General features: G+C 45.4%; 1 protein-coding gene across 1 annotated transcript in view; it reads left to right on the forward strand.

Moving 5' to 3' along the window:
• The window catches only part of LOC107665202 (rho-related BTB domain-containing protein 2-like), a 19,677-nt gene continuing 5,432 nt past the window's right edge, over positions 1–14,245 (forward strand). The window contains 7 exon segments of the mRNA XM_016455987.1: positions 1–183; positions 374–477; positions 5,483–5,668; positions 7,760–8,089; positions 8,092–8,657; positions 11,661–11,779; positions 13,106–13,256. Coding sequence (XP_016311473.1) covers positions 4–183; positions 374–477; positions 5,483–5,668; positions 7,760–8,089; positions 8,092–8,657; positions 11,661–11,779; positions 13,106–13,256 — 1,636 coding nt within the window. The 5' untranslated portion in view covers positions 1–3.

A 14,245-nucleotide genomic window follows, 5' to 3' on the forward strand; every position in this document is an offset into this window, starting at 1 on the left:
GACATGGACTATGAGAGGCCAAATGTCGAGACTATCAAGTGTGTGGTGGTTGGAGACAATGCAGTTGGAAAGACCCGTCTTATCTGTGCCCGGGCCTGTAACGCAACGCTTACACAATACCAGCTACTTGCCACACATGTGCCCACTGTCTGGGCAATAGATCAGTACAGAGTCTGCCAGGAGGTGAGGAATGCCTGCTGCCATATTCTTATTCATAAAATAAGTATATGAAAGAAATTACGATGCAACGTGTGATGGTAGCTACTTTCGATAATTTCCCTGATAAGTAATCTGATAAAATATTGAAAAATATGTCATACGCAGTTTCTCGGGTAAATCTCCATGCATGTGATAGGTGTGTCTCTCCGGCCAGGTTCTAGAAAGGTCCAGGGATGTGGTGGATGATGTCAGTGTGTCCTTGCGTCTCTGGGACACTTTCGGTGACCATCACAAGGACCGCAGATTTGCGTATGGCAGGTGAACGTCTCGGTTACATATGTAACTCTCGTTCCCTGACGGAGACGTCACGTCGTGACCGACGAATTGGGATCTCGCTTCGAGAGACCAATCTACTTCGAGTGTAACTAAACGAGCCAATGCACATTGACATAAAATTATTGCATCCAGCTGCCGCTGATCACAGCGTGAGCATAAAAAGGCAGCCGGTGCAATGCATACCAGGTTTTCGCTGAGGAGCCGAGCCGGTGACGCCATGACAGCAGCAGCCATGGCGACGGGACGTGACGTCTCCGTTCCCTCCTTCAGGGAACGAGGGTTACATACGTAACCGAGACGTTCCCTTTCAATCGGTCACTACGAGTCACGTCGTGACCGACGAATTGGGATTCCCTACCAAAGCGCCATGGATGCTGCCCCTTCCCATGCCCTGTGCGAGCCACCTGCGCCCCTTTTCGGTGTAGGCCGGGGCTCGCAACAAGAAGACCATTCACCGTTGTCGTAGCACTACCCACTCAGTGAGATTGGATAACACTGGGCAAACGTACCTGTTCTACTTGGAACAGGGACGTTGCGGAAGCCCCATCCTTCCCGAAGGAGGTTTCGGAAGCAAATACACATACGAACATCCGTTTAGGTGCATATGGGAAATTGGGAGGTGATTATAACCCTCTTGGAAATGGCAGAAGTCTGCCGGGGAAACATGGGCTCTGAGGCTATACCATGGACTTTACACATATGGGATCCGCTTAGGTCTCTACATATGAAACCCAGCCCTCTACCGGTTCTCAAGGATTCAGCGAGAGAGGGCCTGGCGCCGGACGTTCCGCCACGTCTGGCTGCCGAGGGGACGGAGTAGCTCGACAGGGTCTACAGTACGGACACTCTGAAGCAGTTTTAGCAAACCGACACTAACCGGGGCCTCTCAGTGCCAGTATCCGCAGGAGGATACCGGCTCCACACGAAGGCTATAGAATCTAGCGAACGTGTTGGGGGTCGCCCAGCCCGCAGCTCTACAAATACCTGTCAGCGAGGCACCACGAGCCAGCGCCCAGGAGGATGCAACACTCCTAGTAGAGTGTGCCCGCAACCTGAGCGGGCAGGGCACACCCTGTGCCTGATGGGCCAGGACGATGGCATCCACAATCCAGTGGGCCATCCTCTGCTTAGAGACGGCCTTCCCCTTCTGCCGGCCTCCGTAACAGACAAAGAGCTGGTCTGAGGTCCTAAAGCTTTGTGTCCGGTCTACGTAGCATCTCAAGGCTCGGACGGGAAAGAGCAAAGCTAGGGCTGGGTCTGCCTCCTCCGGGGACAGCGCTTGCAGGTTCACCACCTGTTCCCTGAAGGGAGTCGTGGGAACCTTGGTTACATAGCCGGGCCGGGGCCTCAGGATTACCTGGGAGTCAGCTGGCAGAGGCGTGCTGTCTGTTCGACTGAATCCAACTCCATACCGAGAAAATATCCTCTGCGTCAGGGAAAATTTGCTCTTTTCCCAGTTGACCCGAAGACCCAACAGGCTGAGGCGCCGGAGCACCAGGTCCCTGTGCTCGCACAACTGAACCCGAGACTGTGCTAGTATAAGCCAATCGACAAAATAGTTGAGGATGCGAATACTCTGCTCCCTGAGGGGAACAAGAGCCCCCTCCGTGACTTTCGTGAAGACACGGGGAGACAGGGACAGCCCGAAGGGCAGGACCTTGTACTGGTATGCCCGTCCTTCGAACGCAAACAACAGAAATGGTCTGTGGTGCGGAAGTATCGACACATGAATGTACGTGTCCTTCAGGTCGATCGCTGCAAATCAATCTCGGCGACGGACGCACCCGAAGATGCGTTTCTGCGTCAACATCTTGAACGGTAACCGGTGAAGGGCCTGTTTCAAGACACGCAGGTCCAAGATTGGTCGTAATCCACCACCTTTCTTGGGTAGAATGAAGTAAGGGCTGTAAAACCCTGTCCTCATATCGGCTGGAGGGACCGGCTCTATCGCATCCTTCACCAGTAGGACTGCGATCTCCGTACGCAAGACAGGAGCATCGGCTTCAATGTTGTGAAGCGGATGCCGCTGAACTTGGGGGGACGCCGGGCGAACTGAATCGCATAGCCGAGGCTGATGGTCCGCAGAAGTCAGCGAGATGGGCTGGGTAGTGCTAGCCAGGCACCCAGATACCGTGCAAGTGGGACCAACAGAACAACCGCCGTACCCGCAGTGGGGCAGCGAGGTGGAACGCAGGGACCCAACTCGGGCGGCTTGTGAGCGGACCAGAGAGGGGTCTGAGTGTACGGTGCAACGCTTACCTGGTTCCACAGGTTGGCAGAGGGTGCATGAGTAGGGCCTTTGTTGACACTCTCGAACCGCCCGCTGCTGCCGGCTGGCTAAGGAGGAGGATGAGTGAGGTCCGGTGTTGGGCCGTCCGCGACTCTCCGTGCCCTCCTGGGACCCAGAGATAGAGAAAACCGCTCTCTCGTCGAGATTTTCCAGATTCTCCACCTGGCCCTCCTCCGGGGGAGGGTGAGGTGCCTTCACCATCCCCCAAAGAGCAGCTTCCTCCCTCTCTGGGTCACCCGTCGCCGAAGAGGCCGGTCTGGGACACAGGGGCATTAAAAAACCGAACTTTGTCGGCGTCCCTCATATCAACCAGACACAGCCAGGCATGGCGCTCCTGGACCACAAGTGTGGACATCGCACGACCCAGAGAACTCGCGGTGACCTTCGTCGCTCGGAGCGCGAGGTCAGTAGCGGTTCGGAGCTCTTTCAGAACTTCCGGATCACGACCACCCTTGTGCAGGTCCCTCAGTGCCTTAACCTGCAGTAACGCCGTAGCGTGTAAGGCGGAGGCAGCTTCTCCACAGGCCGTATAAGCATCACCGGACACGCCAGACGAGTACCTACAGACCCGAGAGGGGAGGCACGGTTCGCCCTGCCGGGTGGAGGCGGTATTACAACACAATTGCATCGCAACCGACCGCTCCACCGGGGGGACCCTTGTATACCCCTAGCTGCACCACCGTCGAGGGTGGTGAGGGAGGAGGATCCACAGAGAGCTCTCCCTCCGATGCAGTGATCGACATCCGGTCGTCGGGACTGGAGCACCGAAGGATACCGCTGGTACGCTCTTTAAAGAGGGTCCAGCGCATTTCCTTTAGCGGCTCAGCTGGTTGCGAAGTGCTAGAGGAGCGATGGTCCCCCGAGGGGTTTGCCACCACTGTAACCCTCAGACCGCCCGTGCTACTGCCTGAAGTAGTCCACGCCTGGCTGCCGCCAGGACGAACACTAGATCGCGGCAGAGGCAACGGAGCTCTGCCCCCCTGGAGGAAACGGAGCCTGGCCCGCAGCTGAGATGGTCATCTTCCCGCAATGGGAACATAACTCAGCCGCGAACGCCACCTCAGCGTGCTTAATGCCCAGACACACGAGGCAGCAATCACCCGGCGCCAGGTAACGACCGCATCCAGAAACGGCATCTTTAAAAAGACGATCCGTCATCTTTACAAAGACGCACCTGCTTATTGTACCCTTTTAGAGAAATTGCTCTTTCAGGGAAATGCTCTTTTAGTGCTGAGGCGCACAGGGGAAATGGCCGCTTGCAGCACAACAGGGGGTAGGTCCATGACCTGGTGAGCTCCTCATGCACCTCCGGGAAGTAAGGCACTGAGGCGGGGTGCTGAGAACCAGCGCGAGCCACCCCGAGAAACCAATCATCTAACCTCGAGGGCCCAGGACACGGTGGAGGTTTCCACTCGAGCCCTAGCCTTTCGGCGGCCCGGGAAAGCATAGCCGACATCTCTGGATCCGATTCAGGCCTTGCCACCGTCCCGGAGGGCGGCAGCGCAGGCGAATCTTCTTCTCCAGAGAGCTCTCCCTCCGATGCAGTGATCGACATCCGGTCGTCGGGACTGGAGCACCGAAGGATACCGCTGGTACGCTCTTTAAAGAGGGTCCAGCGCATTTCCTTTAGCGGCTCAGCTGGTTGCGAAGTGCTAGAGGAGCGATGGTCCCCCGAGGGGTTTGCCACCACTGTAACCCTCAGACCGCCCGTGCTACTGCCTGAAGTAGTCCACGCCTGGCTGCCGCCAGGACGTACCCTAGATCACGGCAGAGGCAACGGAGCTCCGCCCCCCTGGAGGAAACGGAGCCTGGCCCGCAGCTCCGAGATAGTCATCTTCCCGCAATGGGAACATGACTCATCCACGAATGCCACCTCAGCGTGTTTAATGCCCAGACACGGGAGGCAGCGATCATGACCATCACTCAGCGCCAGGTAACGACTGCATCCAAAAACGCACGGGTGAAACGGCATCTTTAAAAAGACGATCCGTCATCTTTACAAAGACGCACCTGCTTATTGTACCCTTTTAGAGAAATTGCTCTTTCAGGGAAATGCTCTTTTAGTGCTGAGGCGCACAGGGGAAATGGCCGCGTTGAACTTGTAGCTCACTGAAGACACTTGGATGGAGCAGAACGATGTTGCCGCTCGGCTCCGAAGCGAAAAGCCTGGTATGCATTGCACCGGCTGCCTTTTTATGCTCACGCTGTGATCAGCGGCAGCTGGATGCAATAATTGCATGCCAATGTGCATTGGCTCGTTTAGTTACACTCGAAGTAGATTGGTCTCTCGAAGTTAGATCCCAATTCGTCGGTCACGACATGACTCGTAGTGACCGACTGAAAGGGAACTTGGATTACCTCTCTCCTTCACACTAGATTAATTATATTTATACTAATTTATAAATGATTATGTAGTTTTATTCTTCTTCATTTTTAATGTTGTCCCTTTTCCCATATTTTTTTTCCACTTTTGTGAAGGTTTGTGAAGTTATTTATTTATACCTGTACTAATAAAAAATGGTGATGAGTAAATGCTCATATAATGTCATATTCCACAGAACTTTATCAGATTAAACTTTGCACTCACTGAAAAGCTTACATTGTGCAGAAGTCAAAGGTGACCCTAAAAAGGTTACCAAGAAAACTAAACAGTTTTAACCTGTATAAGTTAATGAGTTGTCTCTGGTTTGCGAACAGGTCTGATGTGGTGGTGTTGTGTTTCTCCATTGCAAACCCAAACTCACTCCACCATGTGAGGACGATGTGGTACCCTGAGATCAAGCATTTCTGTCCCAGAGCTCCTGTTATCCTAGTGGGCTGCCAGCTAGACCTGCGGTACGCCGACCTGGAGGCAGTGAACAGAGCTCGCCGGCCACTGGCCAGGTAAATTAAGATGGCAAATGCAACTGTTGGTAGCCATTAATGCTAGAAATGCAACAGTTGTATGTTGTAAACCTGTGTTTCCCAACTCTGTTCCTTGAGGTACCCAACAGTACACATTCTGGATGTTTCCCTGATCTGACTCATCCATTTAAAGTCTTAGAGTCTTTACTAATGATCTAGTAAGTTGATTCAGGTGTGTTCGATTAGATAGAGATTGAAAATGTGTAGTGTTGGGGTGCCTCAAGGAATGGGTTTGGGAACACTGTTAAATATATGGCTGCATTCCACTTTGTTGTTTTATGCCCTTCCCTTGTTAACTTCTCTCCATCTCATTTACTCGGATGTACGTCGCTGATTGAGTTGCACGAGTGTTCACTACTGGCCGAACCCTTGCAATGGACTGAATTGGAACGTGCTAAACCCTTGATCACTTGGAACCCGATATGGAGTTTTATTATAATAATATATTATTTACATTTTTCCTTTACAAATTTGTTTAATGCAACATTCTATGTGTATATAGTTATGCTTGGGGTGTTTTAATTATTAAAAATAATAATTTATATATCATAGAATTATTTGGGTTGGGGGTAAATTACATTTTACATTAAACGCCACAACGTCAAAATTAAATGTCACAGTTGTGTTGCACTGTGGTTTATGGAATTGTCTATAGTATACATAGGAAGTAGACTTGCTCCCTCGGTCAAAATCGAGGGTCTGTCAATGTAAACTTCCTTCATCCACTTCACAAAGTGGAACACACTTCAAAATGACAGCGGGCTTCTTCCAAGGGGAAGTGCTTAGGGAAGTTCACGAGTTTGTGTCTAAAGGCGAAGTGGAATGCATCCTATGTCCCCATCAATTCTACAGTCTACAAAGTCTGTAACAATATTTTAAAACAGTAAAATAATTACAATTCTTTGTATGTTGTTCTGAACTTTTGTGATGTATCTTGTTAAATTAACATGAATGAAATTTGAGAGCAGTGGTGGAGGTGAAGATTTTCAGTGATTAATGACTTACATTTTAGTTTGTTCCTCATAAAGCTGCTATCATGTAACTTAATAATATTGTGCATGAGATTTATGAAATAATTTTTTGCTATTTTAATGATGCTATCTTGTAATATTTGAAGCTCAACTGCACTTACTGTTTGCCAGGGGTGTCTAATCCTGCTCTTTCATGGAGGGCCACTGTGCTGCAGAGTTTAGCTCCAACCCTTATTAAATACACCTTAACCAGGTCTTCAGACTCACTGGCTGCACCCGAAAGCTTAGGCAATTGACTTGTTGCCTCTCTGCCCTTTCAAGCAATGACTTTGCAGATATAATTTGTGCATGAAGGTATCTCCCAAAACTGATTTCAGACAGGCTTTTGAGGCAGCATAAAAGTCTAATGATCTCCAACAAAATATATAAAGCTTTGGTCACAACTAAGTTAATATTTAATTAATACAATACATATTTTTCACTATAAATGAAATCAAAAGTTGAAACAATTGTTCACAAACATACATCTGTGAACAAACTGGGCTCAACTGTCATGGAATTGATGCTTCGCAGGGAGTTTCGGGCGATCTGACGGGCGATCTGACCAATCATAATGCCGAAGCTGCCTTTTTTGTCTGAAAAACAAACCAGACCAAACCAGTTTTGCGAAGGGTCAATTGAACACACAGAATTGTGGAATATCATAGGCAGTAAAGGATACATATATGCTGCCTTCAAAAATCAATGAGATGAAGATATCTCAGCAGACAGGATGTAACACTATCATAGGATTCGGACGTGCCTTCTTGCCTTCCTACCTCAAGATGCGCATACAGCATTTTCAGCTTTCAGATGCAGCAATTAGATACTTCCAGGCAGGTTTGTTGAAGATGGTTAAAGCTAAACTGTGCAGGACATTGGCCCTCAAGGAGCAGGATTGGACACCCCTGACCCATACCCATTCACTTTCCTTCTGTGGTAAGTCTTTTGGTTTTGAACGTTGGGAACGTCATGAGGGTGAGTAAATTATGACTGATAAAGATTTTCATTGTGGGGAAAGCTAGTTCTTTAGTATAATGCTGTTTTTTTTTTGTTTCAGACCCATTAAATCCAATGAGATATTGGCGCCAGAGAAAGGCCGTGAGGTGGCTAAAGAACTAGGCGTCCGTTATTATGAGACCAGCATAGTTGCTCAGTTCGGGGTTAAGGACGTTTTCGACAATGCTATCCGAGCAGCCCTCATTTCCCGTCGTCATCTCCAATTCTGGAAGTCACATTTACGAAATGTTCAAAGGCCACTCCTCCAAGCCCCCTTCCTTCCCCCAAAACCCCCTCCACCCATTATCACCGTTCCTGCCCCTCCCAGTAATATCGAAGAGCACGCTAGTCGGCTGTTGGAGGACCCGCTCTGCACCGATGTCATCTTAGCTCCAAGTTCTACGACCTCTTCTTGACCGAACCTCGGGGTCCTGAGGAGATCGAACGGGAGCGAGAACGACCCCGAGGGCCACCGCTTTCTGGCCGCGAATTGCTGATGCGCGCAGTTAGTTTTGACGTTTGTGAAAGTAGTGACGATGGAGATAGAGCAAACTTGCGTGCCTGCACCAGTGATGGAACTCTAAAAGGCGACGGAGATCGTCGCGGTCGTCTGCTCCCAGCCTTGAGTCGTGCTTTCATTAGCATCCAAGAAGAAATGGTGGATGACCCCGTGACCTTCAACCCTAGAAAAATGACCGTTGTTCACATGGACCCTTCAATGCAGCCCGGTCCATTCCGATCGGTGTTGCGGTACCTGTATACAGGTAAACTAGATGAGCGGGAGAAGGAGCTAATGCAGGTGGCCCACATCGCAGAGCTGCTGGAAGTGTTTGACCTGCGTATGATGGTGGCTAATATCCTGAACGATGAGGCCTTCATGAATCAGGAGATCACCAAGGCCTTTCACGTGAGACGCACCAATCGAGTGAAAGAATGTCTGGCCAAAGGGACCTTCTCTGGTGAGAGGCATGTGAACTGTATGTTTGCTTGGTACTGTAGTTATTAGAGATGGGCCAGAATGATAGTCAAGTCATCCAAAAAGCAACTACAGTAGTTGGTTAATGAGGTGGACTTTTATCTAGTTTGCTTTTATGACTGCTTTTACATGAAATCTTCGAGAGTACATTTCAAGACTGTTGACCAAATGGAATTGCTCTGAAATTGGTGAGAAGGTTAGAGGCCATTATTTCAACCAAACAGCTATTCAGAATATCAAAATGAAATGTTGGCATTCAAAATGTTACATAAAAGAAGTCAAATGCATTATAAACCTAGTTAGATGACATGCTTTCACACTATTTTTCTAGATAGTGTTCTTTCAGCGATATAAAAATATTTAACAATTTTCATTTATATGCAGCAAAATGACATATCTTCTCCAAAACCTTCTGTATATGAAAAATGGGAATACAAATTTTAAGCAATGTCACACAGAGATCTCACAAACATTTGTGGGTGATCTTGAGTGATCGTTTAACCATGGTTTTGAAATAAGTCATTGAAATGGATAGTTTAAAGTGAGAATCAAACACTTTAGGAAATAACTCTTTAGGAAACTTAACCCTCTGGGGTCTGAGGGTGTTTTGGGGCCCTGGAGAAATTTTGACATGCCCTGACATTTGTGCTTTTTTCAGTTGCTTATAAACATATTAATAACAATGTATTCAGGACAAACTGGGCTACAATAATTAAAAAAGCATTAAAGTGCCCCTATTATGCCATTTTTAAGGTTCCTGATATTATTTTGGGAGTTTCCTACAATACGTTTACATGCATGCAAGGTAAAAACGCTTTTGTTTTCTCAAAATATGCATTTAATATCACCTCTTTTTCTAACGATTCTCAAACTATTCATTCAAAGCAGTTCTAAGATTCCTACTCTGCTCTGATTGGTCAGACAGCCCAGTCTGTTGTGATTGGTCTACCACGTAAATCGTGTGTCGGAAATTATATGCCCATTGCCATAGCTCCATATTTTGAACACTCAATAGAAAACATGAACATCTATTATTCATCATACTTACAGTTTGAGATTTATTGGAGCCAACTGGTCCAAATAAACTGGGTACTGAGCCATCTTTCAAAAGCAAGCGTTTTGTGAATCCTGTGTTGAACTCCCAGAGATTAGAGAAGCAGTAGTCAATAAAATGACTGGAACACAAATAAAGATTAGGGTTGTACTGCTGTAGTAGAGTGGGAAAAATGAATTTTAACCACTGATTCTTTACACCCTCATCTTTCGGAAGTGAAAATAAAACAAATTTACCTTCACAGCATAGGATACAGCATCTTCTCGACATGATGTTAAACACACAAACCAGCTACAGTGTTTGAGCGTGGGTCAACGTAGAACAATGCAATTGTGTTACCCCGTGACGTGTAGTCGTCACGGAAGTGGGTTTGGAATTACTGACGACTCGTTTAGGCTGTTCAGAGTCGATTCTTTCTTTTGGGAGACAGTTTTATTTATTGTGCACCTTCGGCTTTACAACTTTGGCAGATTGTTTACATTCCTGTACAGCTACATTACAGAATGCATGAAAGGCAATATTCGAAATGGCATAATAGGAGCACTTTAAAAATTTCGCAATATTCATGATGCAGCAAAATGATCACAAATGTATAATGAACATTCAATATATCACCCAGTCTTAAAAAATATGTAGGTCTCTGTTTGTTTTTAAGAACTGTGATTAGAATTGTGCATTATGTTAGCATGTTTACTATAATGGAGGACAGTTTTAACATCCTTGTTACTGCGCTGCCTCCCATGCAGGAAACGCCTGTTTGAATCCCGCTTGGAGTGGTTTGAGTAGAACAGGAAGGGTTACATTGGTGCCGTGACCCTGATGGGAATGAACTTTAGGGGGGTAAATGTAACGGAATTTAGCGTGCTTGTTAGCTCACACGCCTCCCATTCCTGAGATGTCGGTTTAAATCCCAACTGGAACGGTACAAATAGAACTTACCTTATTTATTTGTATATGTGTCAGTTACACTTAACTGCGCATAGCATTCCCTGTTGAAAAAAACAGCATATGCTGGTTAGGTATGTTTTGAAGCATGGCTACTGGTTTGAGTTGGTTTAAGCTGGTTCTTAGCTGGTCATGTGCTGGTCCTAAGCAACTAGCTCCTGCTCAGGACCAGCTTAGGACCAGCACATGACCAGCTAAGAACCAGCTTAAACCAACTCAAACCAGGAGCCATGCTTCAAAACATACCTAACCAGCATATGCTGGATTTTTCAACAGGGTTCAGACAACCGATTGGACTCATTTTGCAGTCCTTTCGCCCTTTTCCTGTAAATGTCCCTATTTGTCACCCCAACCTTTCTGTGCTGTGTAGAATAATACTGTCAGCTGTATATTAAAAAGCTAACTTTTTGATATCTGCACACGTTGGGCATACAGTGCACATTCTAGCAGAAGTTCGCCCAGCATTGTTTATAACCAAAGCTAATTTTTCTCAAATGTGAGATGAGCTCCAGCAGAATGTCCCTTCAAGCTATTTTCCCCTCTACTTCAGCTCAATTATTCACCCCCGGAGAAAAAAACAAGCCCCCATATTTTGTCAGCTGGATTTCGGTTTCATAATCCGTGCTCTTCTGGTAGAGAGAACCGTTGCGGATGTATCATGTTTTTCAGCACTCTCAGGATTTGGAGGACATCAAGCTGTCTTGCAATGCTGACCGAGCTTTTCCCTCTCCAAACATAAACACTGAGCATTTCTATTTATTTATCCTTCACTCTAGCACTATGATTGTGCTTTAGTGGAATGTAATGTCAAGCCACTGTCACAGAGTGCCTTTTAAGGTGTCAAGATGATCACTTAATTTCAGCATCGGATTCGCTACGTATGTTGATTTACCAGAGAGTAGAATTAGTTTATATGGCATGTTATACAACGTATTATCATAATAGTGATTTGAAAAGCTACAGAAGTTTGTCTGTTCTTTCCTGCAGATGTGGTGTTCAGGTTGGATGATGGCACCATCATGGCCCATAAACCACTGCTTATCTCAAGCTGTGATTGGATGGCAGCCATGTTTGGTGGACCATTTGTGGAGAGTTGTACAAAAGAGGTACAGTGCGCTCACAATATGTCTAAACCAGTACCACTGGGAACACTGAGATTTTAAAGATTATATTTGTGGTGTGTATTTTAATGGTCACACTGTGTACAATTTCACAGTTTGTCTAACATGAACTAATGTAGTTTTTGACAGGAACCTGATGAACATCTGTGATTTCTATGTATTCAAATTGGAAAGAATAGAAGGAGATAAATAACTAAGCGGGTGATTTAATTTAGTAATATCTGGAGCAAGTAGAGATGATAGGACATTTGTGACACAAGTGATGATGTTGAACCAGGGTTATAATAATTAACTAAAACTAAAGCAATAATAAATAAAATAAAAAGAAACCCTAAAACTTATTTTATTTGAGCTTGATGCCAAGGTAACATTTCTCATTTTCGTTTAGTTTAGCTTGATACTAAAATGATACTAAAATAACTTAAATAAAACTGAATAAAAACTAAAAATAAATAAATACAAATAACAAAACACAATAAAATTAACTAACCAAAATTAAAATTACAATAGAAAATAAGACTAAAAATAAAAAATAGGAATAAAATTAATGTTTTTATTAAAAACTATAATAGTATTTCAGTGATACTAAAATTATACTGTGTTGAACAATCTATTGACTTTTATTCTTAGAACGAAGTAACATTATTTTTGAGAGACAAATAGAAAATTCCTCTTAACATCTGGTCTTGATCTAGTTTTAAACCTTCATTTCTAATGCTATATCTAGCAATCTGAAATAATAAATAAGTTTACCATGTATGAAAAATCAATACAAATGAGTATTCCCATCATATATAGTGGGGCCCAAATATCTAAGACCACAATGAAAATTTGAGATTTAAAAATTGAGATTTGAACCTGTAAAAAACTGGAACTTTTAGGATTTAAAAAAATAATTAAATGAGTAAAATAAATACTGTATATTTCAGATTTTGCACAATTTCTAAGGCACTAACCAAATAAGTAGTTTTGTGACGTGATGGTCAGATATTCTTGCTTGAGCTTCCACTGAAGCTCAAGATGCTCTTTAGATCATGGTGAAAAATTTAAACATTGGGTTTTATATTTAACTTGTGGATTTCATGCTGCTTGATTTCTGCTGTCAAGTAGGACAAAACAAATACTTAAGACACTGAAAACATGAAGTGCTTATGCAATACTTTTGGACCCCATTGTATGTCAGAATGTTAACATAAGCTTAAAGTTGAACTTTACTAATGAAGACAGCATACTCTAATCATACTGTTCTTTAACACTGAGTTCTTATTCCCCTGAAAAAGCCTCTTTGAGTTTGTTGCTGTGTTTTGTCAGGTGCTGTTTCCAAACACTACGCGGAGCTGCATGCGTGCTGTGCTGGAGTATCTCTATGCTGGCTGCTTCTGCTCTCGCCCAGATCTGGATGCCATGGAACTCATTGTTCTTGCAAACCGTCTCTGTCTGCCTCACCTGGTAGCGCTGACAGGTACACAAACAAACCTGAGACGATGATGCACATAACAGTCTGATCTCCGCAGGCAACCAAATCCTGTGTAAATTTAGACCTTTAACAAGAGTTGAGGAGCGAGACAGTGACTGAAAATAACAGTGTCCTTTTGTACTGAAATACAATGCAAGTCACTTCAGACGGCAAATTGCAGTGATTTTTACCATGCTTAAAGGGTTAGTTCACCCAAAAATGAAAATTAGCCCATGATTTACTCAACCTCAAGGCATCCTAGGTGCATATGACTTTCTTCTTTCAGACGAATCCAGTCGGAGTTATATTAAAAATTATTTTAAATTAAAAAAGTCTTTGATCTTCCAAGCTGTTTAATGGCAGTCAGCGGGTGTTGCAGTTCATCAGTCCAAAAGAAGTGAAATAAAGTGCATCCATTCATAATAAAAAAGTGCCTCACATGGCTGCGGGGGGTGAACAAAGGCCTCCTGTAGCGAATCGATGCGTTTTTGTAAGAAAAATAACCATATTTAAAACGTAATATTCAATTTAATCTAGCTTGCTCTCACTGTTGTACACGGAAGCAGCTCCGGGCGGATGACGTAGGAAGTCGGCGTTGCGCATGCGCTGCTCAGAAGTGACGCACGCGGAAACGCAGCGGAGAGATCAAAACAAAACAACGGTCACTTATTAGAAGTACAAATCGAGGATTTGTAAAGAAGAATGTCGGAGGATTTCGATATAAGCCAAGAGGAGACTGATTTTCCTTTGCTCAAGTATGGAAACTTTGCTTCCTTTGCTTCTGTAAACAAACGTTGGTTTTCACGAGACTCACCGGCGCATGCGCAGCGCTGACCTCATATGTCATCCGCCTGGAGCTGCTTCCGTGTATCTTTCTGGCCATAACCCTCCAGCTCAGGTGAGCCTTCCTTTCCTTCCCGATCTCCATACTGAGATCGAGAAGGAATGGTAGAGGCCGTTTTCCTCACGCATCCATCGGTTTCAGCATACCAGTT

Source organism: Sinocyclocheilus anshuiensis, unplaced genomic scaffold, assembly GCF_001515605.1.
Source record: "Sinocyclocheilus anshuiensis isolate Anshui unplaced genomic scaffold, SAMN03320099.WGS_v1.1 scaffold691, whole genome shotgun sequence".
Classification (NCBI taxonomy): Eukaryota; Metazoa; Chordata; class Actinopteri; order Cypriniformes; family Cyprinidae; genus Sinocyclocheilus; species Sinocyclocheilus anshuiensis.